Raw genomic sequence first — 26,846 nt, forward strand, 5'->3', positions numbered from 1 at the left:
AAATTGCACACCAACGATGGCACATTATAAGAAACTAATTCAAATGAATTCCTTCACTCACTGCACGACTTGTAAGAAACCTTCATAACTCCACCTTTTTTTTTTTAGAAGGAAAAGGCACTATCTGAGACAGTTCTGCACAGATTTGTACAAGCCTCTGCTTGATGACTGTCCCCCTGTGAGTGGAGTTATCTGAGCTCAGCGAGGAGCGGACACTGGACCTGATTGTACAGTAATCCTCAGCGAGGGCTTAATGCTCCTCCTCTTATCAGTGAGTGATTAATATAGGAGAGTATCACTTCTCTCCCCACTATCTCCGGCAGCTCAGCTCAGGCAGGCAGCACTCAGGAGGCCGGTGTACAGCCTTGGGCTCACTTCCATCAGCAGCGTGACATGAGGCAGCTTCAGAGCTAGCAGCACGGCCCACCAATGGGGAACCTCCTAAACGGGGGCAGCTTTAAAGAGCCCACCACTGTAGAGGACTGCGACTCCACCTGGGAGACGGACTCCGGGGGAGAAGAGGAGGGCGAGGAGGAGGAAGCGGAGACGGACGGCTTGCCAGAGGAGGGGAGGCAGCCTGGCAGCGAGGAGCAGGGATCAGAGGTTACTGCAGGCGAAACAGCAGACACGGGCCACCAGGTAAGTCCAGCAGCAGCAGCGTGCCTGCATTGCCTTATGTATATACGCTGTGCATTCAGCCTCCACCTGGGAAGCAGCGTGTGTCCATGCATGCACTTCTCTGCTGCCTCACTTGTGCCATGCATATAAGCTGTACAGTCAGCTTCCACCAGGCATCGGCTGTTGTGAATGGAACTCAGCCTGTACCTTCTAATATGGAGTAATCTGGCGGTCATTTAACTCATTGCTGTATTTCCGTGCACAGGAATCCAGCACGCTGCTGGAGCAGATGATCATTCTGTAACAACAAACTCCACGTCGCTGCTCTGTGGTTATTCTGGAGTTCTGTTTGTTTATTGTTCCAGTTTGTCCGCCCCCACGTCTCCTAGCTTCTCCTGTGTGCTTACAGATCTATACTGTACATACAGTAGGTTCTCATTCTCTTCTCTGGGAAAACGGAAATCATAGCAGCATTTCTCCTATTGGGCAAAAACTAAATAATTTAGTTTTTTTTTTTTGCTCAATGAGACATTCCATAAGACATCTAAAGTGTAGTGCAAAAATTGTAGTAGTCGTTGATGTTGATCGTGATATTGATCGTGGTGCAGTTATATAGTGTATTGTCTGCTTTAGTTGCAGGGGCGTAGCAATAGAGGGTGCAGAGGTAGCGACCGCATCGGGGCCCTTGGGCCAGAGGGGCCCTCTCTCAACTTCAGTATTAGCTCTCTATTGGTCCTGTGCTCATAATAATCACTTCTATAGATACTTTGAATAGTGGTAATCATTACAAAAGTGCTCCCCATCCCCTTCTTGCACCTCTGACACTGTAGTTGCCTTTGGCAGGTTTTAGTGCGCCGTATCAAAGGTTATGTATATAGTGCATGGGGGGCCCCATTGTAACACTTGCATCGGGGCCCACAGCTCCTTAGCTACGCCACTGTTTAGTTGCACAAGTCTATGGAGCAATGCTTCTTCCATGCCTATGTATTAGAGATGAGGTTAAAATTTGAACTTAGGTGACCTGTTGCAATGCAGGAACTGGAATTAGTGAGGACTAAGGCCACATACAGACATCAGACCATAGTCTTTGGAAAATGAAAGATCACAGACCAATCTTACCACCCTTCCTGTAGTATAAGAGCCATACTCTACACAGTCTTTTCTATGGAGCTGAACTCCACATCAGAAAAAAATCATTGCAAGATGCTGCACACACAGATGCTGTACAGACACAAAAGATCAGTATCTGCAAAAGATCTGTTCCTGCCAAAAATCCATTCCTGCAAATTGCAATGATAGTCTATGAGATCTGCAGATCATCATACACACATGATTTAACTGACATTCATCTGCAGATCAGATCCACCAGGATGGATTTTCAGATCTGCAGATCTGCAGATGAATGTCAGTTAAATCATGTGTGTATGATGATCTGCAGATCTCATAGACTATCATTGCAATTTGCAGGAATGGATTTTTGGCAGGAACAGATCTTTTGCAGATACTGATCTTTTGTGTCTGTACAGCATCTGTGTGTGCAGCATCTTGCAAAGATTTTTTTCTGATGTGGAGTTCAGCTCCATAGAATAGACTGTGTAGAGTATGGCTCTAAGGCCACATACAGACATCAGACCATAGTCTTTGGAAAATGAAAGATCACAGACCAATCTTACCACCCTTCCTGTAGTATAAGAGCCATACTCTACACAGTCTTTTCTATGGAGCTGAACTCCACATCAGGAAAAAATCTTGGCAAGATGCTGCACACACAGATGCTGTACAGACACAAAAGATCAGTATCTGCAAAAGATCTGTTCCTGCCAAAAATCCATTCCTGCAAATTGCAATGATAGTCTATGAGATCTGCAGATCATCATACACACATGATTTAACTGACATTCATCTGCAGATCAAGCAATCATCCGCAGATCTGAAAATCCATCCTGGTGGATCTGATCTGCAGATGAATGTCAGTTAAATCATGTGTGTATGATGATCTGCAGATCTCATAGACTATCATTGCAATTTGCAGGAATGGATTTTTGGCAGGAACAGATCTTTTGCAGATACTGATCTTTTGTGTCTGTACAGCATCTGTGTGTGCAGCATCTTGCCAAGATTTTTTCCTGATGTGGAGTTCAGCTCCATAGAAAAGACTGTGTAGAGTATGGCTCTTATACTACAGGAAGGGTGGTAAGATTGGTCTGTGATCTTTCATTTTCCAAAGACTATGGTCTGATGTCTGTATGTGGCCTTATACTACAGGAAGGGTGGTAAGATTGGTCTGTGATCTTTCATTTTCCAAAGACTATGGTCTGATGTCTGTATGTGGCCTTAGAAGGACTAAACAGCTTTGAAACACTGATTTTACCTGACAGCATGATTAACTAAGTTGCCAGTTAAGTCATGTTAATTCCAGTTTATGAAGAACGAAGAAACAAATAAATCTGGAAAGTTAAATTTTAAGGTAGCCATACATCTGTAGATTTGGTGGCCGATCGACCATCCGATTCGATAATCATTATCGAATCGGCTGAAAATCGGTCCCACCAAAAGCATGCCTGATCGATGATGCGGCCAATTTTGGGTCAAAATTGGTTGCATGTTTTTGATCGTACATGAAATGAAAGTAAGGAAAATCTCGGGCAACAGGCTCAATTGGGTGTGTGGCAGCAATGGTGTGGGATAATCGCGATTGACGAACACAATGGAAACCCCCAGCTGTGTTCCCCAAATGCACATGAACACCCCAGCTCCCCCAGTTTATGGTGGCCAACAGGTTTTTCCCCGATCAGATTTAATCAAAGAGAGATCTGTCTATTGGTCGACCCAAAATCTCTAGGTGGATGGGTACTTTTAGAAACTTCTGTAACATCTAGAAGTTGTAACTTTCTTAGTTACTGAACATGTGCCTGTCACATTTGTACATCAGTTCTATAGGGAGTCAAAAGATAATGCTTTGTTTCAGCCCTTGTCATTCTTATGTATAGTTATGGCATTTATATATCTGATATGAAAGGTTATATCTGCTGTAAAGGTTTCATGCAACTACTATGTTGTTTTGTGTTCATACCAAATTTCAGTTCCTGGCGTCGGTATAAATGTCAGTATCCTTTCTGTGCTGGGGTTGGTAGTGTGCTGGAGCAGTGAGCACATCATACAGGGCTGTGTAGTCATTAAAAAAATCTTCAGACTCCAACTCTGACTCCTCAGTTTACGAAACCTCCAACTCTTTACTCCAGATACCCAAAATGGCTCAGACTCCTTAGGCTAATACTTACCAGGGCTGTGGATTTGGTACAAAAATCATCCGACTCCTGACTCCGACTCCTCATTTTATGAAACCTCCAACCTCCATGTACCCCAAATTACTCTGACTCCACAGCCCTGACATCCTGTCTCAATGTACTGGTAATGTCGACGGTATACTGTTGTGTACTTTAGACTGATAAAAATGTACTAATAGATATATGACAATCTGTCAGCCTTCTTTTGCCTGTAAATGCTCCCTGCAGCCACATCCTGGTAAGCCGGGTTGGGCATTAGTGTGCAGGCGTTGGCCCGGCTGTGCTCGTCCTTGAACACCATGCCACCCGTCCTTAAACATTATGTGTTGTTCTAATGCCTTTTGTTTAAATTGGACCTGGACTATAATTTCAAGTAAATATACATGGCTTGAGAGTCCTTTTACACTGCATCAGTTGCATTGCAGAATGATTCTGCATGTCAACTCACTGCTCATACAGTTCTATGGGGCTCTCTGTGTTGTAACTGTCCATGTCATTCTAACTTGCTGCGTGCAGGCTTTGCTTTTACATCTATGTTCAGTCTTCATTGCAGTTCAGACACACATTATAACATGTGTGCTATGCAATGCACACAGTGTGAATCCAGCCTGAAACTGGACCAATCATGCTCAACTGCATTTGATGGAGGTGGGGGTAACTATCCCCACACATGTGAGTGTAGGTCCTGGAGAGGGACTTATGGTGAAACCTGGGAGACCCCTTCTATAATAAGGGGACCCCCAAATATCCATTTCCAGTCCCAGATAAAAAATTAAGGGACGGTCATTTCTTTACCTGGAACCTATTTAGTAGTCTTTCTTCTAGATAAAACAGGAGACCTGCATGGGCGTCCGCAGAAAATTTTCGTGGGGAGAGCAAAAATGGAGGGAAGGGGGCAATTCGTGCCGCGCTGAAAAATTGCAGTAAAGACAGAAAAATGGGCATGGCCAAGGACCAGGATGCGGGTGTGGAGACAAATTTACATGAAGTTAGCAATGGTGGGACATTAGATTAGGACTATGGTAGGGATTAGATTGTGAGCACCTCCAACACAGGTACTCCCCAGTTTAGGTAGTGACAGGGACCCCTCCCCCCATGTTTAGTGATAGGGACCCCCCCCAGTTTAGGTGGTGACAGGGACCCCCACTCACCGTGATGTTAGACCTTAGATCAGCACTGTCCACCTGCTGTGTCGCGACCCCGCGGCCTAAATCATGTAACAGGCAACGTCACTCCGACCATCGGGCGGCCAGTAAGAAGTGGGAGCATGGTCCCCCCTGTGGAAACCGTGCTGCATATGGGTGCTTTGCTGGGCACTGTGCCTTTCAGGGCTGGGTGCTTTGCAGGGCTGGGTACTTTGCTGGGCTCTTTGCTTTGCAGGGCTGGGTGCTTTAGCAGGGCTAGTGGTTTTGCAGCACTGGGAGCTTTGCTGGGCGCTTTGCGGGGCTGGGGGCTTGGCTGGGCGCTGCCTGTGCAACTCAGACCTCAGATCAGGGTGAGCGGAGAGGCGGCAATAGGCAGAGCAGGGTGCAAGCTATCCACCCGGACCTGCACATTGTGAAGTGACCAATGATGTCACTTTCGCGTGCGCCCTGCTCTGCCTTTCCCCGCCTCTCCGGTAGCCCTGATCTGAGGTCTGAGTTGCGCGGAGATGGAGAGGAAGAGGTGGCAGGCATGGCATGAGCTATTGAAACAAACGGAGAACTAAAACCAGTATATGCTGCTCAAAAAACTGCACTTTATTAACAAGAGTTTTAAAAAGGCACACACATATATATTCAAGGATGTCAGGGAATAACCTAACATACGATTGATTGAAGTATTGATGGATACAACACTATGTGCTGCAACTGTCTGGGACAGTGGAGAGAGTCCCTTAGATGAATAGCAATTTCCTAAAATGAGGATCAGGTCAATATTAACTGCCAATATCTTAGATATCACCCAAATGTTCTAAACAACACTGGTAATAGGAAGCAATCCCATATAAAGAAAAACAATGACCATACAGTTAGATACAAGTGCCAGACTACCCGCAAAGCCCAAGGCAATATTAGAAAACCTTGGTGATGCCCAAGTTGAATTCCTGCGAGGAGACCTAGATATTAACACACAGTAAGGTCATAACCACTCACAGAAGGCCTGAGCTATGCCTGCACCCCTACAGATACACAGGACAGGCTTTTGGTCGGGGGGGATGCTAAGACCACTCTTACCCTGTGCTGCAGACACCCATGGACACCTGGGGCCTTATTCACAAAGCGGTGCAAAGTGTTTGGATGCCTGTGAAAAGCCCCTTATCACGCCTAAACTCAGTTTAGGCGTGATAAAATGAAACTCGCGCGCAAAGTTTTGCGCGCGCAATCGCTCGTCGCACGGTGCAGTGTGCGCGATGCGCACATTAAACCCTATGGGCGCTGCGTGCGGAGTTGCGTGATTGCACGCGCAAGACTTTGCGCGCGATAAAGAGCACAAATCGGTGCTAACCCAGCGGTGCAAAGCTTATCACGCCTACAGTCTTTTAGGCGTGATAACTGAGTTATCACCGCTTTGTGAATCAGGCCCCTGGTATCCATTAAGGATACAATCTTGATAATACAATCTTACCAAATCTGTGTAATATGAGGGACTCCCTAAAGTATCCATTCAACTTACTTAAGTTTACTACTACATAGATTTGATAAGATTGTGCAATCAAGATTGTATCATTAGTGAGCACTTTTACATGTGAAATCTTTGTTAATTAATCTGTATTCTGTTTATTTTTCATTAATCTTCTGTTATGTTCTCCTGTCCTTCTCCTTTCATTCTTCTGTTCCGTTCTTCTTCTGCCTTTCTTGTCATCTCATGTCTGATTGAAGAAAAGCTCCCTCTGCATGTTGCAACCTGTTGCACGCAGCCAGGCAACCACCTCACACCCTGAAACTGCAGCAATAATGCCGAACTGACACCCTGGCCCAAAGCATCTTTGATTCAGAAGAAGCTATCTTATCTCTATCTTATCTGAATTGACTAAGCAGCTTATATCCAACCAACCACCCACTCTATGGAGATGGGATGTGGGGAGGAATATGTGCTTTCTGGTGCAAATGTTAAGTTAGCCATAAGGCCCATACACACGTCGGATTTTTGCGAACGACCCGTCGTTTGAACGTTCCGTCGTTCGCACGTCAAATCCGGCGTGTGTACAGACTATCGTTCGGGTGATAAGACTGGTTTTCAGCGATCCACCGGGCGTTCGCAAAAATCCGACGTGTGTATGGGCCTATACACTGGTCGATAGCCACCAGATTGACAAACAGATAGACCCCTCTCTGATCGAACTTGATCAGAGAGGCATCTAATGGCTGCCCATACACTGCACACAAATGCTGAAATCGATTCAAAACCCGTGGAGCCTCTGCTTGCCTCACTGCCCCCAGGCCTCCCCCATTCGGGCTCCCCCGTTCAGCTGCAATAACATTACCTGTCTAACGCGAGTCCATGGGTCCTGCTGTCACTTCTTCTGGCGTTCTTGGTGTCCTCTTCCTGTCCCGTCCTGTGGCAAGGGCGCTCTACTGTTTGAACTTTGGCTTGTTACAGGACATGACAGGAAGTGAAGATGGCACAGAGAAGAAAGCCCGCTGGATAAAGTGACAGCAAGAACCAGGGACTTGCACCGATGGACAGGTGATAATGCTGCCGCAATGCTGCGTCGGATGTTGCTAAATCGAACGCCGCTAGCGACGCGCACCCAACCTGCCAACGGCTGAGTGACATTTTCTGTCTGGACCAATTGACTGAGGCAGGGAACACACTTGACTGTTTTCGTACGCGTTTTCTGCACAGAAAAACTGAGAACTCATGTTAATCAATGGGCTAGTACACACTTAATATTTTGTTCGTGCGCAGAAAAAAAACTGACATTCTGCATCATGACTCTGCACATTTTGTCTGTTTTTTTGTATCAATTACATCAGCTGCTATGAAAAAACGCGCGAGTTTTCCTGCATAGAGACACACTTGGTGTGCAGAAAAAGTATGCAGGAAAACGCGCGCGGAAAACTGAAAGTCAAGTGTGTTCCCTACCTGAATGAACTGTTGTTAGATGGAAATCGGTCGATCGGTCAATGTGTTAACAATTTCACAGCAGATTAGATTGCAGTGATCAAATCTGCTGTATATCAAAGGGATTTCAAACAAGTATATGGATACCTTTTATAGAATAAGGCTTCATGTTCACTGTGATTGCTACGCAAAATTGGATGTGACTTTTCAGACTATCAAAGTTAATAGGCTGCATGCAAACTCGCGTGCGGGTAAAAATCAGACGACACGCAGCATAAAATTGCATCACGCATCTCAATCCCATAGGAGTGTATGGCACAACTAGAGGGATGCGGGTGTGTCTTGCATCACAGCTTTGCTGTCATCGTGTCTCGCAAAACGCACGCCGAGCACAGCGGGAACGTAGTCTTAGCACTACTTTTTTCATTGAACCAAGGAAGGTGAGCTTTTTATAGAATGAATGGGTGTCATTAAATGCATACCTATAAATATGCCGCCAGGAGATTTGGGCGCAGGATAAAGCCGATATATGGCTTACCCTGCTCCTGTACAAGTCTCGACAGCGTTAATAACTATTCCCTATCCAGGTCGATGTGGATGGTAGGGAATTATGTAATTTGGCTTCCAACTATTGCTGCCTGCCGAATTGCAGTGTTTTAACTCCCCCCTCCCCTGGCGGTCTGATTCTTTCCAGATTTTAGGGTCTAAAAGCGGTGCAATTTTTTTGCAGGCTTTTAGACCCTAAAACCTGGAAAACATCACACCACAGAAAGATCTGCAGCAGCCCCAGCACTCACCTTCCTGGGATCCAGCGCTGCATTTCTCCCTCCATCCTCCGGGTAGCGCTGTAACCCTGCAGTGAGATCTTCATCTGTCGTCATGACGTCAAACGGCGATCTCACATGAGGGATACAGAGACCCGAAGGACATGAAGGAGAATGGCTGCTGGCATCTGGATCCCCCAGGAGGTGAGTGAAAATGCTGCTGAGTGCTATGTTCTGCACAGTTCTACTGGCGGCTACCATGAGTCGTGCTAGGAGTTACCGCTCCTAGCTTGTTTTTTTTTCCACCCTGTGCCTGACTCGTGATAACCGCCAAGGAGGTTAAAAGTAATTTACACTCTGTCTTATGACGGCACCCAAGTTACTCACTGCTGCTATAGCCGTAATTCCTATTACGGCCTATGGTGGCGCCAGCTGTGCCCAAATCACCTGCTTTAAATGCCCATTAGACAAAAAAAGAGGTTTTATGAAGCAGGTATTTACACACTGCTGGACATGTTTAAAAAGCATATCTAATTTGGTAAAGTCAGGATCAAAATCCTGCTACCTAAAGCAGTGGTTTATTCTATTTGCTAAAGCTATAAGATGGATCACTAGGACCTGTTGTATTTTATTAAGCTAGGCAACCTCAGTTAGGCAACCTCAGTTTTCTAAAAATAGCCCTTGCTCAGTTCCATTCTCGTTTTATTTTTATTTTTTGTTTGTTTTTTCTATCTGGCTAGGAGATGATTGCTACTCTATAAAGGACAAAGCTTTTCAGGGTTAAAGTACGGTATGTTCACAGTGATACAATACAGTGAGTGTATTGTAAAAAAAAATTGCAATGCAACGAAGGGGAAAAGTCAACAACAATCAAAACTCTCCTGACCAGTGTGATAATCTTATTAAACTTTTAGCAGCCAAATAAAGTTAATCTTTACATGGGTGCAGGGTCAGATTTTTCCTGCCACTGGGGATGTGTGCCTCCTTCTTGCTAATTTATTCATTGGCTGCCAATTAACTATACACATCACTTTTAATGCACATCTGACCAGAGAAATAATACCAATTGCCTTGCAGTCCTGCTGATCGTTGTGGCTGTGGTAGAGTCTCAATAACACATCTTAAAGAGGAACACCAGTGAAAATAATGTAATAAAGTGCTTCATTTTTACAATAATTATGTATAAATGATTTAGTCGGTGTTTGCCCATTGTAAAATCTTTTCTCTCCCTGATTTACATTCTGACATGTATTACATGGTGACATGTTTACTGCTGGCAAGTGATGTAGCTGCTGCTTGCTGTTTTGGCTGTTGGACACAGCTGTAAACAGATATTTCCCACAATGCAAAAGGGTTCACAGACAGGAAACTGCCAAGAGTACGTACTCAGAATTTCTTTGTGGGAGGTGTTTCACCCCAATATCAGTCATACAGCGCCCCCTGATGGTCTGTTTGTGAAAAGGAATAGGTTTCTCATGTAAAAGGGGGTATCAGCTACTGATTGGGATAAAGTTCAATTCTTGGTCGGAGTTTCTTTTTAAGCATGCAGTTAACCTAGTCAGACTTCAGTCAGAAAAACCTGACTGGCATGCTTGTTCAGAGTCTATTGCTAAGAGTATTAGAGACAGAGATTCAGCTAGAGAGCCAGGCAATCTACATTATGTAGATCAGTATGTCAGCTGATCTACTGATCAGTAAATCAGTATGTCAGCCTCCATATCCCTCTCAGTTTAGGTGTTTTTAACTGTAAACCTACAAAGCTCTCCAGTCTTTCTTCCCCTCACTATTCTCCAAGTACCATCCCAACCACTACCTTTATTCTGCACGTGACCTTATGCTATTCTCCTCTAGAATAATCTCCTCTCACTCACCTATACAGGACTTCTCACAAGCCTCACCTCTTCAAAAAAAGCTCAGACACAGCAACCATGTACATCAGGCATGTCCAAAGTCCGGCCTAGGGAACAAATGTGGCCCACAAGCCTTTTGTGATAGCCCCCAAAGCTCTCTACAGTTGTTTATTGCTTGCAGGACGAAGCTGTGGTGCTGCACACAGAAGCCACCTTGTGTTGCCGCTCTGCCTCCCTCTTTGTGCGCCTGTAGGTTATCAGTTACCACTGTAGCAGTAGCAGCTACTGATAAGCAGCTGTCACTATGCTAGGAGCAGTAATACCCACTGATGACTGAAATGTACATGGTATATGGATTATTTCAGTTTTATCTATCTATGTTTATCTCAGCTTTATCAATGCAACTATTTGCTAGATGCTCAAGAACAGCAATATGGCTCTTGGCCTAAAAGGTTTGGTCACACCTTCTATGTTTCCCCACCTCTTGTTTTCTTCCTATTCCTTTAGATTGTAACAACACACTGTGGAGAGGTGCACAGGTGTATAAAAAGTTAAAATATAAAAACAACTTTGAGGTGGCTTACCTTATCCAAGAAATCACTTACGTTACAGTAAAAAAATGAATTTATTGAGCAGAAGGCAACACGTTTCATGGGATCCAACTTTGTCGGGTGAAGATAAACATCTACCATCGGGCACCTCCTCCTAGAGAGGTGCCAGATGCTGAATGTTTATCTTCACCCGCCACAGTGATTGGCCTGATGAAGTTAGTTGGATCTCACGAAACGTGTTGCCTTGTGCTCAGTAAATTACCTTTCTTACTGTAATGTAAGTGATTTCTTGTATGAGGTTACATAGTTACATAGTTACTTTGGTTGAAAAAAGACATACGTCCATCGAGTTCAACCAGTACAAAGTACAACTCCAGCCTGCTCCCTCACATATCCCTGTTGATCCAGAGGAAGGCGAAAAAACCCTTACAAGGTAAAAATTCCTTCCCGACTCCAGATGGCAATCAGATAAAATCCCTGGATCAACATCATTGGCATTACCTAGTAATTGTAGCCATGGATGTCATTCAACGCAAGGAAAGCATCTAAGCCATCTCAAAGTTGTTTTTATATTTTAGCTTTTTTTATACACTTGGGCGCCTCTCCACCATGTGTTGTCACAATTATGCCCCTCTTTGAGGGGGGTCCTTCTGGGCCTCCAGGCTTCTTAGGCAGAGTGCGTCCTGTACCCATTTGCAGGCCGTTATCCTCCACAGTCGCAGTTGATGGTTGCTAATCTTGCAACCCATCCTTGTGAGTACTGACTTGTTTTGTTCACACACTTTCCAGATTTTTCAATATACTGCACCATCCGGGCTCCCGGTGTCTTTGTGTTTTTTCTTAGGATTTTCCCTATTCACCATTGCCCTTTAGATTGTAAGCTCACAAGGGCTGTGTTACAGTTGTGATGTATAAACATACTACAAAGAATTGCTACCATCTAACTCTTTAGAGAATTCAAGAATAGCTGGTTAATAATTTTTTCTTTAGACACACATAGATAGTCACTAATAATAAAGAACATGTAATTCTAAGACAGTTTTAGTCCATTTCTCTTCAAAGGCTTTTCGAGAAGGATCAAAAGCTTAGTGTCAAGAATTAGTAGGATGTGGTTGACTATCGTTTTAATTATTTCAAGTGTTTAGAGATGCAGTTACATTTATCTCAACTAACAAATTTGTGCCTGTTGATGCATGGTTCAGATGGAGTGGACATATCTAGAACAAATGTTAGTGTACTTATACCTAACGCCTCATAAAATGTTGTAAAGCAGATTTGAACTAATTTTTTCTTTTATATAAAAAATACTATTTTAGTTATAAAAAGTATGAGGTAGTTATTTTAGTAGTTTAACCGATGGTGGAGCTATAGCTTACTTTATTTGATGTTTTCTCTCTCATCATGTCTGCGCAATAGATGAGGCAATACTGATTAGGCTTAGTTAGGGCCTGTTTCCACTACACGCAGATTGGATGCAGAAAAACTGACTCCAATGAATGCCTATGGGCCTGTTTCCACTAAACGCAACTTTTCTGATGCTTTTCTGGGCTGTAGAGTTAGCAGATGGCTGCTGAGTCTGAGTTGAAGTAGTGGAAGTTGGCTGCTGAGGCTGGACTGCAGTGGCATGCAGATGGCTGCTAAAGGTGCATACACACGTCAGATAAAAGTCTTTGGAAAATAAAAGATCACAGACCAATTTTACCCCCTTTCATGTAGTATGAGAGCCATACCTACACAGTCTATTCTATGGAGCTGAACTCCCCATCAGAAAAAAATCTTTGCAAGATGCTGCACACACAGATGGTGTACAGACACAAAAGATCAGTATCTGCAAAAGATCTGTTCCTGCAAAAGATCCATTCCTGCAAAATGCATTCATAGTCTATAATATCTGCAGATCCCATACACACCTTGTTCAATGGACATTCATCTGCAGATCAGACAATTATCTGCCAATCTGAAGATCCAACCTGGTGGATCTGATCTACAGATAATTGTCCGTTAAACAAGGTGTGTATGAGGATCTGCAGATATCATAGACTATGAATGCATTTTGCAGGAATGGATCTTTTGTAGGAACAGATCTTTTGCAGATACTGATCTGTTGCATGTGTACAGCGGTCTTTGTGTGCAGCATCTTGCAAAGATTTTTATCTGATGGGGAGTTCAGCTCCATAGAATAGACTGTGTAGAGTATGGCTCTCATACCACATGAAAGGGGGTAAAATTGGTCTGTGATCTTTCATTTTCCAAAGACTTTTATCTGACGTGTGTACCCACCTTAAGGCTGGGCTGCAGAGGTGGAAGTTGCCTGCTGAGGCGGGGCTACCAGTGGTGAAAGTTACCTGCTGAGAATTGGATGCAGTGGTGAAAATTGGCTGCTAAAGCTTGGGCTGTACAAGCAGAATTTGTCTGCTGAAGCTGGGCTGCAGTGGTGGATGTTGCCTGTTGAGGCTGGGCTGCAGCAGTGGAAGTTGGCTGCTAAGGCTGGTCTGTAGAGTTAGCAGATGGCTGCTGAGGCTGGGCTGCAGTACTGCATGTTAGCTATTGAGGATGGGATGCAGTGGCTGAATGTCTCCCATTTTACAAATCCGATGCTGTTTTTGTGTTTCTGATTTTGACACTACTGAACAAAAATGTTCAGCAGGTTACTCATGTTTAGGGATGGCAATGCCTAGGAGAACCTGTGGAAAAACGTGATCGGATTGATCAGCTGGTAGATTCTTAATGTTCTGAGTTGCTGTGATGACTTCCTGGTTTAACAAATGATCATGGGCGCCCGCAGAAAATTTTCTAGGGGGAGGGGGGCAAAAAAGGGGGGGGGGGGAAGAAGCGTGCGCCAAAAAAACGGGGCTACGTCATGTGGCGTGCATAGCGCGGCGCGCCGAAAAATTGGTGTGGTCATGAACCAGAATGTGGGTGTGGTCGCGGGTGGAGACAAGTTTACATGAACTTAGCAATGTGGGACATTAGATTAGGACATTGGTGGCGAACCTTTTGAAGGTTGAGTGCCCAAACTGCAACCCAAAAGTCACTTTACTATCGCAAAGTGCCAACAGCAATTTAAACTAAATACAAACGTTTTAACTCATACATGAACATTATGGAAAATCCAAGTTGAAAATAAACTGTGAAGATAAACCATTTCATCCATCCGATTCCTGAAAAATGTGTTCATTTTTTTAGAACCTCCCAGTTTCATTTTCGGTTTTAAAAAGCTGAAAAAGTAGGTTTAATACTATTGTCTCATATGATGATGATTCAGCTTTTTCCATAGTCTCGCAGTTAGCAATCATGAGGCCCCCAACAAGACAAATTCGGCGATCTTGAGGCCCCCAACAAGACAAATTCAGTAACCATGAGGCCCCCAACAAGAAAACTTCAGCAGTCATGCGGCACATAAATAGACAGCATTTCACATAAATAGGCAGAATGCCCCCTTAATATGGTAGACACCTCTCACCTGGCAGCAGTTCCCCAAAATACACTCAATCTGACAGCAGTGGTTCCCCAAAAATAGGTAGCCCCAGGTCTATAGGTGTCCCCAGAATAGGTGGCCAGCGGTATAGATGTCCCCAGAACAGGTAGCCAGGGGTAGAGATGTCCCCAGAACAGATAGCCAGGGTTATATGTCCCCAGTATATGTAGCCAGCGGTATATGTCCCCAGTATATGTAGCCAGAGGTATAGATGGCCCCAGTATATGTAGCCAGGGGTATATGTGCCCAGTATATGTAGTCAGGTGTATATGTGCCCAGTATATGTAGCCAGAGGTATATGAAGCCAGGGGTATATGTGCCCAGTATATGTAGCCAGGGGTATATGTGCCCAGTATATGTAGTCAGGGTTAAATGTGCCCAGTATATGTAGGCAGGTGTATATGTAGGCAGGTGTATATGTGCCCAGTATACGTAGTCGGGGGTGTATGTGCCCAGTATATGTAGCCAGGGGAGGGGTATATGTCCCCAGAATAAGTAGCCAGGTGTGCCCCTAGCAGGAGGGGAGCAGCGCAGAGAAGAGGGAGAGCTGTGGGGAAGGGCGGACTTCCCTCACCTTAGGGCTCTCCCTCCCTCGCTCTCCCCTCCAGAACGAAGTGTTGTGCAGCGGCTGGGCAGCGGGCGGAACTTACCTCCGTCTCGTTCAGGCGCCGGATGGATTTGCCGCCGGTCTGGTCCAGACCAGACAGCGGCACCAGAACTTCCGGCGCTGGAGCGAGATGAAGGTAAGTCCCGCCCGCTGCCCAGCCGCTGCACAACACTTTGTTCCGGAGGGGAGAGCGAGGGAGGGAGAGCCCCCTAAGGTGAGGAAAGGGGGGGAGACATCTGCCCTTCCCCACTGTGCCCATAGCTCTCCCTCTTTTCTGCGCTGCTCCCCTCCTGCTGGACGCGCGGGCACGTGGCCGGGGGGGGGGGGGCAGCGGGCGGCCAGGGTTGGGCAGACGCTCGAATTTGCCATATGTGCGGACGCCTATGCAATGACTAGCAAATCAGAGCCTTATTAATCCATCAGCTGATCAAACTGATCACATGCTTCCCTGGGAGATTTCCTAGGCATTGCCCATCCCTACTCTGGTTCGAAGCATTGTTTTAATCAAAATAAATATGACAGCCGCCTTATCATTTTTACTACAGGTTCACCTTAATTTGTTAGAGCTTCACAGCAATGGGCACCAGAGGTGGGGAAGAGCCCTTTGTCCATGATATGGACAAGGGCTCTGTAGGAGAGGGGAAGGCTTTGCCTCCCCTTTCTCAGAGAGCCCCCCATTTCATGGACCATGTGGGCTGGTATGGCGAAGCCCCACACAGGTTGACAAGGGGTTCATGAAAGTTTTTTAAGAAAAGGGTCCATGTTGTTTTTATATTTAAAAAAAAATCCAAATGTCAAAATAATGTGCAAACAAGTAGGGAGGGTGTCTGGCATCTTTGTTTCGATCCTTTCCATCAAGTGCTTATGTAAAGAATAAAGGAAATTCTGAGAATCCCCCATGAGAAGATGGATTTATCGAAAAATAGCTCGGTCATGCCTTACTACAGTAAGTGACTGCAACATAAGAAAGTAATGTATGATGCATTGTGCTGTGGGAGAGATTTAAGACTTGGACCGAGGATCACCTTCCAGCAGGACACTGACCCAAAGCATACTGCTAACACAATACTTGAGTGGTTTATGGAGCACAAAAATGTTCAGTTATTTTGTCCCGTCTGTTGGCTTAGCAAAAAAACAAATAATACATCTTCAAAGTTGTAGACATGTTCTGTCAATTAAATGTTGCAAGCTCTCAAACAATCCATTTTAATTCCAGGTTGAGGATCAATTAAACATGAAAAATGCAAATGGAGGGGGGGGGGGACTTTTGGAAAACACTGCAGGTGGCTTCTTTCATATACCATTAGCGAAAAACAGCGATGCAGTGACTGGAAAGTCATATGTCTTGCAGTGTAACACAAACAAACACATGCTGACCTAGTGCTAAAAATTTGAGATGGATCCGTGTTCCTCATCTCTACCAAGCATTGCTGTCTCTCTGGTTACAGATGTCCTTTAAAAGAAGTAGTGAGTATCATTTACATTAAAGTGGAATATAACCCTGCTTTTTATCTTTGCTCTAAAACATTATTTACAGCATATTATATGCAACCAGCATTTTTTTTTTTTTTTTTTTTTTTTACTAGACCAGCATTCGAAGGGTTACACACAGAGCTTGAAAGTTGAGTGCAGTCAATTGAAGACGCATCTGAACTTTAGATAATGTTATCTTGTGTTTACTTAAATGTATCAAGTAAGGTATGTGACACATTTTCTGACTGTGCAGGAGCTGCCAGAGACAGAGAGACACTGAAAGCATGTCTGCCTGCAAAACAGCAACGAGTTATTAATAAAATGCTAAGTCGGCTCACAAAACAAACTGTGCTTTTGGAAACCTATAACTTCTAAATGAATAATAATACTTATGCACAAATGCAAATATGATAACAGTATGGCATATAAAAAGTAGGTAAACATGTTTTTATTGAATATTATGTCCTGATTTTAATAATTCATGGATTTCTAAATCTCCGACCTTTAAAATAGGTAGCCTTTTTATTAACTAATGCAGATTCTGCCTGTCAATTAAAACATTTTCTCGCATCCTGTTTGTTTAATGCTTTTTTGCCAATCTATTTTCATGACCTGAAACTCTTGGCCTACATAAAGTGCGTATATTGTGCAAATAAATATGCTTTATCAGTGAGATTTATATATTTGATTTACATCTGAAAGGTTGCTTTTGTAGTATGTATTTTTCCTAATCATTTTTTGAGAAAGTATTATATGTACAGTATAAGCAAAATAGTTGGAATTCCTTCTGCTTGGTCCATAGTCATTATTACTATTGTGTACTTGAGGTTTTAGGTTATTTGTTTGAATACATTCAGGAACGCCTGTACTTAAAAGAAACAAAGGTCTCACCTTGCTGTGTGCATTAGATTTCCGTCATGCTGCCCTTATCCCAGCAGTTATTACATCACCAGGGCCAGACATCCATGTGTGTGACTGTGGCTTAAAGCAAGTATACTGATGCAACAGTATGTCATAATGTGCACATTATGCTACTCCTCCCACAGTTTTAGGAGTTTAATAGCAAAATTTTGCACACTTCTTCATAACCATGCAGGTTGCTTTATTAAAGCGGATCGAGATGAAAAACGAACTATAACAAGTAACTTGTCTATATCTCTTATCCAAAGTTTAGAGAGTTTACACAGCAAATCTAGCTGCAAACAGCTTCATCAGTATATGGTTATGTCTTCCTGTGATACAATGAGAGCAGCCATGTTCTGATTGTCATCACTACACAGGCAAGCTGCTCTGCATCTTCAGCCTGTGAAAACTTCACTCCCCTCTCCTCCTGCCCTCTGCCTCTGAAATCTGACTAGTAACACCTGCTCCTCCTGACCAGACTGAGCTCCCATAAGCCCTTGCTACATGGGTCTTATGCTGCATACACACTTGAGATAAAAGTCTCTGGAAAAGGCAAGATCACAGACCAATCTTACCACCCTTCATGTAGTATGAGAGCCATACTCTACACAGTCTATTCTATGGAGCTGCACTCCCCATCAGATAAAATCTTTGCAAGATGCTGCACACAAAGATGCCCTTACACATTCAAAAGATCATTATCTGCAAAAGATCTCTTCCTGCAATAGATCCATTCCTGCAAAATGCATGCATAGTCTATGAGATCTGCAGATCCTCATACACACCTTGTTTAACAGACTTCATCTGCATATCTGGCAATCATCTGCAGATCTGAAAATCCATCCTGGTGGATCTGATCTGCAGATGATATGCAGATGATTGCCTGCTAAACAAGGTGTGTATGATGATCTGCAGATCTCATAGACTATGAATGCATTTTGAAGGAATGGATCTATTGCAGGAAGAGATCTTTTGCAGATAATGATCTTTTGAATGTGTAAGGGCATCTTTGTGTGCAGCATCTTGCAAAGATTTTATCTGATGGGGAGTGCAGCTCCATAGAATAGACTGTGAAGGTATGGCTCTCATACTACATGGAATGGGGTATAATTGGTCTGTGATCTTGCCTTTTCCAGAGACTTTTATCTCAAGTGTGTATGCAGCATAAGAGTGCCTAGGCGCTGGAGGAACTGTGGGTGAGGCTTGTTTTGTTTATAGGGAATTAGAGTACTAAAACAAAAAAAAAGTATTTGGCTTGAGGAATGCCAAGTGCTATAAACTACAGTTATATGTAAGGGGCACAATTATGAAATGTGTAAAAGTTTATCTCGGATTAACATTAAGCGATCCCACCCTCCGTGCCCCTGAGGCACCCCCCAACTTTTTCCCAAAGACTTTCACTGGAAAAATTGCAAACTTTTTCCACTCGTACAAATTTGAAGTTAAACTCGCCAAACTTGGGTCACTTAGTCATGGGGTCAACCTGAAAAATTGTGTCATATTTTGGGGGCTCAAAAAAGTGGATGGAGCCACAAACAATCTGATTTTTCCTATTGACTTCAATGAGAAAATGTAAAAAATTGTCATTCTCACATTATTAAAGACAGAGCCCCCAAACTTGGCACAGCCGGTCACTGGGTGGATTATATCTCTAGTGTTTTCCAGCCAACATGATGTGGTTTCTTCAGAAACTACACCATATAGTTGAGTTTTAGTATTGCAAACATTATTTACAGACCTCCAATGCAATTTTATACTGTCCCTTTGATACTTAATGTATACATTTATAACATTTATATGCATAAATATTATGCTGACCCCAATTTATATGCCTTGTGTGTGTTCTTTAGAAAGGACAGCATGAGAAAATGATGAAACTTACCACACTAATGCACACTATAAGAGTTTTCACCAGACAGCTATAAGAGAAATGTTTGCCATGCTGTGTTCTTAACACCCACCAAGTTGCTGAATATACCAATTATCAGAAACTGCTAATGCAAACAAAATAATTAGCCTTCATCAACTTGGTTTGCGTCTGGAGAATTCTTATAAGCATCTTTTTGATCCCTGAGATTAGGTAAGGGAATATTTGAATCACTTAACCCATTAACACTGCACAACTAGTACATAGCAAGAAACATGAAGCCTTGAGTAAATTTACAGTGCAGTTTGAGCAATGCATTAATTCTACTCCTAATTTTTAGTATAATTATATGAGTATTTTTATGTTCCTATGTATAGATGGGTGCCATCTCCCAATCTCATTTGACATTAGATTTTGTGAAAATAAAACAAAAATCAGAATGTATTACAGTCAATTACTTACTTGCTTGACTCGATTCATAGCCCCCCCCCCCCCCCCCCCCCTTCGCCATTGGAGGGTACCTGTACTGAGGGATACATGGCTACCTATACTGAGGAGACACATGGCTACTCACAGTGAGGGAAGGGGTGGGGAGGTACGGGGAGAAGCTGAAAATGGGGAGTGAGGTAGGAGGGAGCAAAGAGAAGCAGAGAAGGGTGTTCCCACACCGGGGAACATTGCTATCTCTACTGAGGGGACACATGGTTACCTATACTGAGAGGGATTATGGCTAATTATAGTGAAGGAATACATGGCTACCTATACTGAGGGATATATGGCTACCTATACGAAGGGGACACATGGCTACTTATAGTGAGAGAAGGGGTGGGGAGGTACGGGGAGAAGCTGAAAAGGGGGAGGGACGCTCGGAAGGGACAAAGATAGATGGGGGAGGTGTTCCCACACCGGGTAACATTGCTATCTATACTGGGGGGACAAATGGCTACGTATACTGAGGGGGATTATGGCTATTTATAGTGAGGGAGTACATGGCTATCTATACTGGGGGGGACACATGGCTACCTATACTGAGGGGGATTATGACTACTTATGGTGAGGGAATACATTGCTACCTAACCTATACTTAGGGGGGGGGACACATGGCTACATATACTGAGGGGAATTAGGGCTATTTATAGTTAGAGAATACATGGCTACCTATACTGAGGGACATATGGCTACCTATACTGAGGGGGATTATGACTACTATGGTGAGGGAATACATTGCTACCTAACCTATACTTAGGGGGGGGGACACATGGCTACATATACTGAGGGGAATTAGGGCTATTTATAGTTAGAGAATACATGGCTACCTATACTGAGGGACATATGGCTACCTATACTGAGGGGGATTATGACTACTTATAGTGAGAGAATACTGCCGCTACACACACTACACCCGGGGGCCCATGAGACACGAGAGTGAGCGGAGGCATGCGGGGGGGGGGGGGGGGCAGGGAATAAATAGAAGGGGACATAGGAGGACCGATGGGGGGGCAGGAGACACGGGGAGTTAGTGAAGGCACACAGGGTAGGGGGAACAGCAAAAGGGGACACAGGAGGACCCATGGGGGACAAGAACACACTTGGGGGATACAGAAGCATACATGGGGACACAGGAAGAGAAAGGGGGATACAGGAGGACCTATGGGGGAGAAAGGACAAATGGGGTGCACATGGGGATACAGGAGGACACATTAGGGATACAGGACACATGGGTGACAAAGGAGGACACCTGGGGGAGACATGAGGGACACAGGAGGACACATGGGAGATACAGGAGGACACATGGGAGATACAGGAGGACACATGGGAGATACAGGAGGACACATGGGAGATACAGGAGGACACATATGAGACATAGGAGGACATATTAGGCTTTTCTGCATCCCTTTAAATGTGTATATCTGTATTCTGGCATGTAGAAGAGCTCCCTCTGGTGGCTGCAGCACATCAAAAGGGATGACAGGATGCACTGCACACAAAACACCGACTCTTATGCTGGGTACACACCATGCGTTTTCCCGCTTGATCTGCGGGTCGATCGTGATCGATTCGACTATTTCCGACATGCTCGATTCGGGCTTCGATCGTTCCTGCCGTCAATTTTGCATACTTAACATGCAAATCGACGGCAGGAACGATCGAAGCCCGCATCAAGCATGTTTGAAATAGTCGAATCGATCCCTATTGACCCGCGGATTGAGTGGGAAAATGCATGGTGTGTACCCAGCAATACACTCAGACTCACAGCTTCCTGCCTGACCTGCTCCACGGCTGATAAGGGAGACTTACTGAATTGAAGCATGTTTATTTAGTAAATTACCAAACTACCACATGCGGAAATCTTAGTGAATTTGGGGAAAAAAAGTGTAACATACCAAATGCGGTATTTTACTGACCTAAATTATTTTATCGAACTGCCTTTAGTGAATTGAGGCCATAGTATACACAGGGGTGGCTGTGTTCCCTAGAGCTTGAAATAAGGAGCCTGAGCAAAGCCAATGCTACAACCTGCGTGCCAATAGCAGTCAATTCACAGGTACACACACTAGGAATGCTACCATGCCAATGCCCAAATATACACAGTTGCAGAAGATGACTTTTTTAAAAAGCTGATAATTGTAAAAGCAGAAGCAATATGTCAATTTGTTCATGGTTATGTATTGACTTTCAGTGGAGCATCTTTTAAGTATGGATTGGCATTCCTACGTATATGTAATTTGCAAATTTCACAAACAGGTTACAGCTGGAAATGTTAAATCCTGTTTGGTGTGATGACTAATCCTGATTAGCCATCAGCCATGCTTATGTATCATAAAACTGCATATAGAGCATGAATGCCAGGTGCACAGCAGGTTTTTTGGGGGGAAGTGAAAGTAAGCCAGAATAAAACAATTAAAGGAACAGCATTCATACAAATGCTCTATGGAATTATAAACATGCAGTATGTACAGTATCTTACAAACTGGGGTATTTGAATTATGTGCTAAAATAACAAACGTGAATATAAAGCAAGAGCTGTGTTGACTTTTGAAGAAAGCTAGACTGGTGTTTCTTCCCTATTTTACTTTGTTTCTGCTTTTATTCAGCAGTGATTTTGATTTACTTTTCAAATTAAATTGTAGAGATTATACATACAGTGCACACTTCTGCTATTAAGGTGCTTTTCAAGAATTTAAACATTTCTGGGGGTGCTAAGTAGAAATTAGCATAAAAGAGACTATACAGCCACAATTGGACATTAGATAGGTCCCCTTCGTGTAAAAAGTTATAACAATTTGCGGGGGCTTCCTCCGAGAACAGAAACATTGACTTCTGCTGTGTAGCCCCGCGCCTTGCAGACGAGTGCCATGGCGCTCTCTGTATTGGAGGAAGTACCACAGCACTCGTCTAATTGTGGTTATATAGTCTCTTAGCCATAGGAAAAGGGGTTCAGTTAGAGGCATCCGGTTGTGAAGTGGTTAGGATTACAAACTTCTTGATAGTTGTTCATAAGAATTTGGAGTGATTGTGGTTGGTTGTCAGGGTGTGGAGTGCTTGGGGCTGGGCATCAGGATGTGGAGTGTTTGTGGTTGGGTGTCAGGATATGGAGTGATTGGGATCGGGTGTCAGGATATGGAGTGATTGGGATCGGGTGTCAGGATTTGGAGTGACTGTGGTTGGTTGTCAGGATGTGGAGTTATTGGGGCTGGTTGTCAGAATGTGGAGTGATTGTGGGTGGGTGTCAGGATGTGGACTGATTGTGGTTGGTTGTCAGGATGTGGAGTGATTGGGGTTGGTTGTTAGGCTGTGGAGTGTTTGTTGTTGGGTGTCAGGCTGTGGAGTGTTTGTTGTTGGGTGTCAGGCTGTGGAGTGTTTTTTGTTGGGTGTCAGGATGTGGAGTGTGTGTTTGTTGGGTGTCAGGATATGGAGTTATTGAGTTTGGGCATCAGGATGTAGCATGTTTGCAGTTGGGCATCAGAATGTGAAGTGTTTAGGGTTGGGTGTCAAAATGTGGAGTGATTGTGGTTGATTTTCAGGATGTGGAATAATTGTGGTTGGTTGTGAGGATGTGGAGTGTTTGTTGTTGGGTGTCAGGATATGGACTGATTGGGGTTGGGCATCAGGATGTACCATGTTTGCGGTTCATCAGGATGTGGAGTGGTTGAGGTTGGTTGTCAAGATGTGGAGTGATTGGGGGTTAGGTGTCAGGATGTGGAGTGATTGGGGTTAGGCATCAGGATGTGGAGTAATGGGGTTTGGCATCAGGATGTGGAGTGATTGGGTCTAGGCATCAGGATGTGGAGTGATTGGGGTTCAGCATCAGGATGTTGAGTGATTAGGGCTGGGCATCAGGATGTGGTGTGATGGGGCTGGGCATCAGGATGTGGAGTGATTGAGGTTAGGCATTAAGATGTGGAGTGATTAGGGCTGGGCATCAGGATGTGGAGTGATTGGGGTTCGGCATCAGGATGTGGAGTGATTGGGGTTCGGCATCAGGATGTGGAGTGATTGGGGTTGGGCATCAGGATGTGGAGTGATTGGGGTTGGGCATCAGGATGTGGAGTGATTGGGGTTGGGCATCAGGATGTGGAGTGATTGGGGTTGGGCATCAGGATGTGGAGTGATTGGGGTTCGGCATCAGGATGTTGAGTGATTGGGGTTAGGCATGAGGATGTGGAGTGATTGAGGTTAGGCATCAGGATGTGGAGTGATTGGGGTTCGGCATCAGGATGTGGAGTGATTGGGGTTCGGCACCAGGATGTGGAGTGATTGGGGTTGGGCATCAGGATGTGGAGTGATTAGGGCTGGGCATCAGGATGTGGTGTGATGGGGTTATTCGCCAGGATGTGGAGTGATTGGGGTTCGGCATCAGGATGTGGAGTGATTGGGGTTCGGCATCAGGATGTGGAGTGATTGGGGTTCGGCATCAGGATGTGGAGTGATTGGGGTTCGGCATCAGGATGTGGTGTGATGGGGTTGGGCATCAGGATGTGGTGTGATGGGGTTAGGCAAGAGGATGTAAAGTGATTGGGGTTTGGCATCAGGATGTGGCGTGATTGGGGTTCGGCATCAGGATATGGAGTGATTGGGGTTCGGCATCAGGATGTGGAGTGATTGGGGTTGGGCATCAGGATGTGGAGTGATTAGGGCTGGGCATCAGGATGTGGTGTGATGGGGTTATTCACCAGGATGTGGAGTGATTGGGGCTGGGCATCAGGATGTGGAGTGATTGGGGCTGGGCATCAGGATGTGGAGTGATTGGGGTTCGGCATCAGGGTGTGCTGTGATTGGGGTTAGGCATCAGGATGTGGAGTGATTAGGGCTGGGCATCAGGATGTGGAGTGATTGGGGCTGGGCATCAGGATGTGGAGTGATTGGGGCTGGGCATCAGGATGTGGAGTGATTGGGGTTCGGCATCAGGATTTGGAGTGATTGGGGTTCGGCATCAGGATGTGCTGTGATTGGGGTTCGGCATCAGGATGTGGATTGATTGGGGTTAGGCATTAGGATGTGGAGTGATTGGGTTCGGCATCAGGATGTGGAGTGATTGGGGTTCAGCATCAGGATATGGAGTGATTGGGGTTCGGCATCAGGATGTGGAGTGATTGGGGTTCGGCATCAGGGTGTGCTGTGATTGGGGTTAGGCATCAGGATGTGGAGTGATTAGGGCTGGGCATCAGGATGTGGAGTGATTGGGGCTGGGCATCAGGATGTGGAGTGATTGGGGTTCGGCATCAGGATTTGGAGTGATTGGGGTTCGGCATCAGGATGTGCTGTGATTGGGGTTCGGCATCAGGATGTGGATTGATTGGGGTTAGGCATTAGGATGTGGAGTGATTGGGTTCGGCATCAGGATGTGGAGTGATTGGGGTTCAGCATCAGGATATGGAGTGATTGGGGTTCGGCATCAGGATGTGGAGTGATTGGGGTTAGGCATCAGGATGTGGAGTGATTGGGGTTAGGCATCAGGATGTGGAGTGATTGGGGTTCGGCATCAGGATGTGGATTGACTGGGGTTAGGCATTAGGATGTGGAGTGATTGGGGTTCGGCATCAGGATGTGGAGTGATTGGGGTTCGGCATCAGGATGTGGAGTGATTGAGGCTAGGCATCAGGATGTGGAGTGATTGGGGCTAGGCATCAGGATGTGGAGTGATTGGGGCTGGGCATCAGGATGTGGAGTGATTGGGGTTCGGCATCAGGATGTGGAGTGATTGCGGCTGGGCATAGGGATGTGGAGTGATTGGGGTTCAGCATCAGGATGTGGAGTGATTGGGGTTAGGCATCAGGATGTGGAGTGATTGGGGTTAGGCATCAGGATGTGGAGTGATTGGGGTTAGGCATCAGGATGTGGAGTGATTGGGGTTAGGCATCAGGATGTGGAGTGATTGGGGTTAGGCATCAGGATGTGGAGTGATTGGGGTTAGGCATCAGGATGTGGAGTGATTGGGGCTGGGCATCAGAATGTGGAGTGATTGGGGCTGGGCATCAGGATGTGGAGTGATTGGGGCTGGGCATCAGGATGTGGAGTGATTGGGGCTGGGCATCAGGATGTGGAGTGATTGGGGCTGGGCATCAGGATGTGGAGTGATTGGGGCTGGGCATCAGGATGTGGAGTGATTGGGGCTGGGCATCAGGATGTGGAGTGATTGGGGCTGGGCATCAGGATGTGGAGTGATTGGGGCTGGGCATCAGGATGTGGAGTGATTGGGGCTGGGCATCAGGATGTGGAGTGATTGGGGCTGGGCATCAGGATGTGGAGTGATTGGGGCTGGGCATCAGGATGTGGAGTGATTGGGGCTGGGCATCAGGATGTGGAGTGATTGGGGCTGGGCATCAGGATGTGGAGTGATTGGGGCTGGGCATCAGGATGTGGAGTGATTGGGGCTGGGCATCAGGATGTGGAGTGATTGGGGCTGGGCATCAGGATGTGGAGTGATTGGGGCTGGGCATCAGGATGTGGTGTGATGGGGCTGGGCATCAGATTTTGGATTGTCAAGAAATAATGCTTCAAGCACCTATGTAATAATAATTGTTGCTTGAATTAATACAGTATAGCAGATGTGATATGGAGCAGATTTCCATGCAATACATGCAGGCCTGAATATGCTTTCCAAAAAATTCTGTATATGGAGTGATATTTCTTACTAATTCCAGTTTAGCTAGTCTCAAAGGTTGACATTAAATATGCCATGAAGGTTTTATGCATATTAGAGAAAACTGTGCTTTCGTACACAGAATCATTGTGTTGCCAAATTCCGTTAAACTCTGAGTCCTTGTACATTTTGTACATTTTTTTATTAAAAAAAGGAAAACATTTTTTCTGCTCTTTCTACCTAGTTGATTTGGTGCCAGCACACCTACTGCTATCTACAAACTTGTAATAAGAGAACTGAAGGGGACATTTATCAGT

General features: G+C 44.9%; 1 protein-coding gene across 2 annotated transcripts in view; it reads left to right on the forward strand.

Annotated features, from left to right (window-relative positions):
- The first annotated feature begins 158 nt into the window (after nt 1-158).
- Nucleotides 159-26,846, forward strand: part of OGFRL1 (opioid growth factor receptor like 1) — a 73,103-nt gene continuing 46,415 nt past the window's right edge. For both annotated transcript variants that reach the window (XM_068281462.1, XM_068281463.1), the window contains exon 1: nt 159-639. In XM_068281462.1, the coding sequence (XP_068137563.1) occupies nt 430-639 (210 nt within the window). In that variant the 5' untranslated portion in view covers nt 159-429. The remainder of the gene's footprint in view (nt 640-26,846) is intronic.

The sequence above is a fragment of the Hyperolius riggenbachi genome, chromosome 4 (genome assembly GCF_040937935.1).
Source record: "Hyperolius riggenbachi isolate aHypRig1 chromosome 4, aHypRig1.pri, whole genome shotgun sequence".
NCBI lineage: Eukaryota > Metazoa > Chordata > Amphibia > Anura > Hyperoliidae > Hyperolius > Hyperolius riggenbachi.